At 38.3% G+C, this 1,904-nt stretch overlaps 1 protein-coding gene across 1 annotated transcript; it reads left to right on the top strand.

Annotated features, from left to right (window-relative positions):
• Nucleotides 1-338: 338 nt before the first annotated feature.
• On the top strand, nucleotides 339-1,703 carry LOC145059367 (peroxidase 60-like). Its single transcript, XM_079007222.1, has 4 exons — nucleotides 339-610; nucleotides 686-865; nucleotides 944-1,106; nucleotides 1,177-1,703. Exons 1-4 carry the CDS (start codon nucleotides 386-388, stop codon nucleotides 1,614-1,616), a joined length of 1,008 nt encoding a protein of 335 aa, XP_078863348.1. The 5' UTR covers nucleotides 339-385; the 3' UTR covers nucleotides 1,617-1,703.
• The last annotated feature ends 201 nt before the right edge of the window (nucleotides 1,704-1,904 follow it).

The raw sequence follows: 1,904 nt of genomic DNA, 5'->3' as shown, positions 1-1,904 counted from the left end.
ATAAATTATAAGATAATTCTTATTTTTTTTTAATATAATCATTCTATTATTATTAAGAAAAATAGGTGGGTCCTAGGACCCACCTTCAATCAACATAGCTACGCCTCTGTTTTGGGACGAAGGGATAGTTCTAACAAATGGTTAGGAAATGATAATAACATGTCGCTGAGATATTTGAACTTTTGGAGGCATTGGGGAAGATCAAGCCCTTAGAAATCTAAGTGTAAAACAATAATGTCCCCATGAACGCACGTCTTTCGATCATTGTACAACAAAAAAACGTGCAACCCATTCAACCAATAATTAATCTCTCTCATATATACCCTTGAATCGTTCCCTTTTCTTCATTCCCAATTCGATCAACAATCTGCATAACGGAACCTCGATGGTAAACAATAAAACAGTTGCATTCGTAGTCGCAATTGGGTTCATCTTCTTGAACCTCAGTGGTCATTGCTATGGAGCTCTTCAGTTCGGGTTCTACAATGGTAAGTGTCGAGGTTCAGATGTTGAAGACATTGTACGAAAAACAGTCCTCTCCAAGTTCCTAGTCGACAGAACAATCACCCCAGCTCTCCTTCGCATGCAGTTCCATGATTGCTTTGTTAATGTAAGTTTCTTCTACATTCATGCATGCAACAAAGTTTCAGAAAAATCTAATCATTTTAACTCTGTAATAATAAAGGGGTGTGACGCATCGATTTTACTAGACGGAACCAATTCTGAGAAAACAGCGCCGCCAAATCTAAGTGTTAGAGGCTACGATGTCATTGATGCTGTAAAAACTGCAGTCGAAAGGGCGTGTCCCGACGTGGTTTCTTGTGCTGATATAATCGTCATGGCTACAAGAGATGCCGTGTCCTTGGTATGCACTGCTAAACGCTAAAGATTAAGTGATCTCATCAGATCTTCGGTACTAATCTTTCTTTCTACATGCATGTAGAGTGGAGGAGGTAGATACAATGTACAAACAGGAAGAAGGGATGGACGTGTGTCTCTTGCAAAAGATGCTCAAATTCTTCCATCTCCTTCTTCATCAGTGTCAAGCGCAATTCAAGCTTTTGCTACGAAAGGACTCACTGCCACCGACATGATCTATCTTCTTGGTAACTCACAATTCCATGGATACTTTTTGTTCTTGCATAACATTTTGCTTAATGGGTGTGTTTTCTATAGGTGGTCACACTATCGGAATTGCTCATTGTTCATTTTTTCAAGATCGTCTTTACAATTTCGAAAACTCTGGTAAACCAGATCCGACGATGGATTTGGCGCTGCTAACGTCTCTTAGGCGTACATGCCCTCGGAATGCTACGGTTGATGGGAAGGCGAACTTGGATCAGAACTCTTTTAGCTCCGCAGTGGTGGACAAATCTTTCTATACCCAAATAATGTTGCGAAGGGGAGTTCTCCAAATTGATCAAGAATTGGCAGTGGATGGTTTGAGTAAGTCCACCGTTGCAGCCATTGCTGGTTCGTCTGACTTCACCACCAAGTTTGGTCAAGCCATGGTTAAGTTGGGTGGCACCCATGTTCTTACGGGAACACAAGGGGAGATAAGGAAATCATGCCGGTCGGTTAATAGTCAAACTTTGATGGCTTTAGTTAATGGGTGAAGGATTTCATGGATTTTAAATTCATTTTATATGTGTCGTTTTATTTCATGACTATAAATTATTTATATATACAGATTTAATTTGTTATCTTGGTTATTTGAATATACTTATCAAACCCTATTGCATTTATGATACTACTAAAATGAGCATTTGAATTTTGACTTGGTTATTTGGTAGAATCTAAAGAATCAATGTGTTAATTACGTGTTATATTTCTCAGTCAAATTTGTATTTTTTAATTTTGTTAAATGTTAATTAAACCCATGATACATATGAAGATGGACTTTT

Source organism: Lactuca serriola, chromosome 6, assembly GCF_051521515.1.
Source record: "Lactuca serriola cultivar US96UC23 chromosome 6, Lser_US96UC23_V15, whole genome shotgun sequence".
NCBI classification, from domain to species: Eukaryota; Viridiplantae; Streptophyta; class Magnoliopsida; order Asterales; family Asteraceae; genus Lactuca; species Lactuca serriola.
The sequence above is the reverse complement of the archived record's forward strand: the minus strand, read 5'-3'. Positions and strand labels throughout refer to the sequence as shown.

Coding starts and splice junctions, on each gene's coding strand:
- LOC145059367 (XM_079007222.1), top strand. CDS start 386: ATGGTAAACAATAAAACAGTTGCATTCGTAGTCGCAATTGGGTTCATC. Junction 611..685: donor TCCATGATTGCTTTGTTAAT/GTAAGTTTCTTC, acceptor GTAATAATAAAG/GGGTGTGACGCATCGATTTT. Junction 1,107..1,176: donor CGACATGATCTATCTTCTTG/GTAACTCACAAT, acceptor TGTTTTCTATAG/GTGGTCACACTATCGGAATT.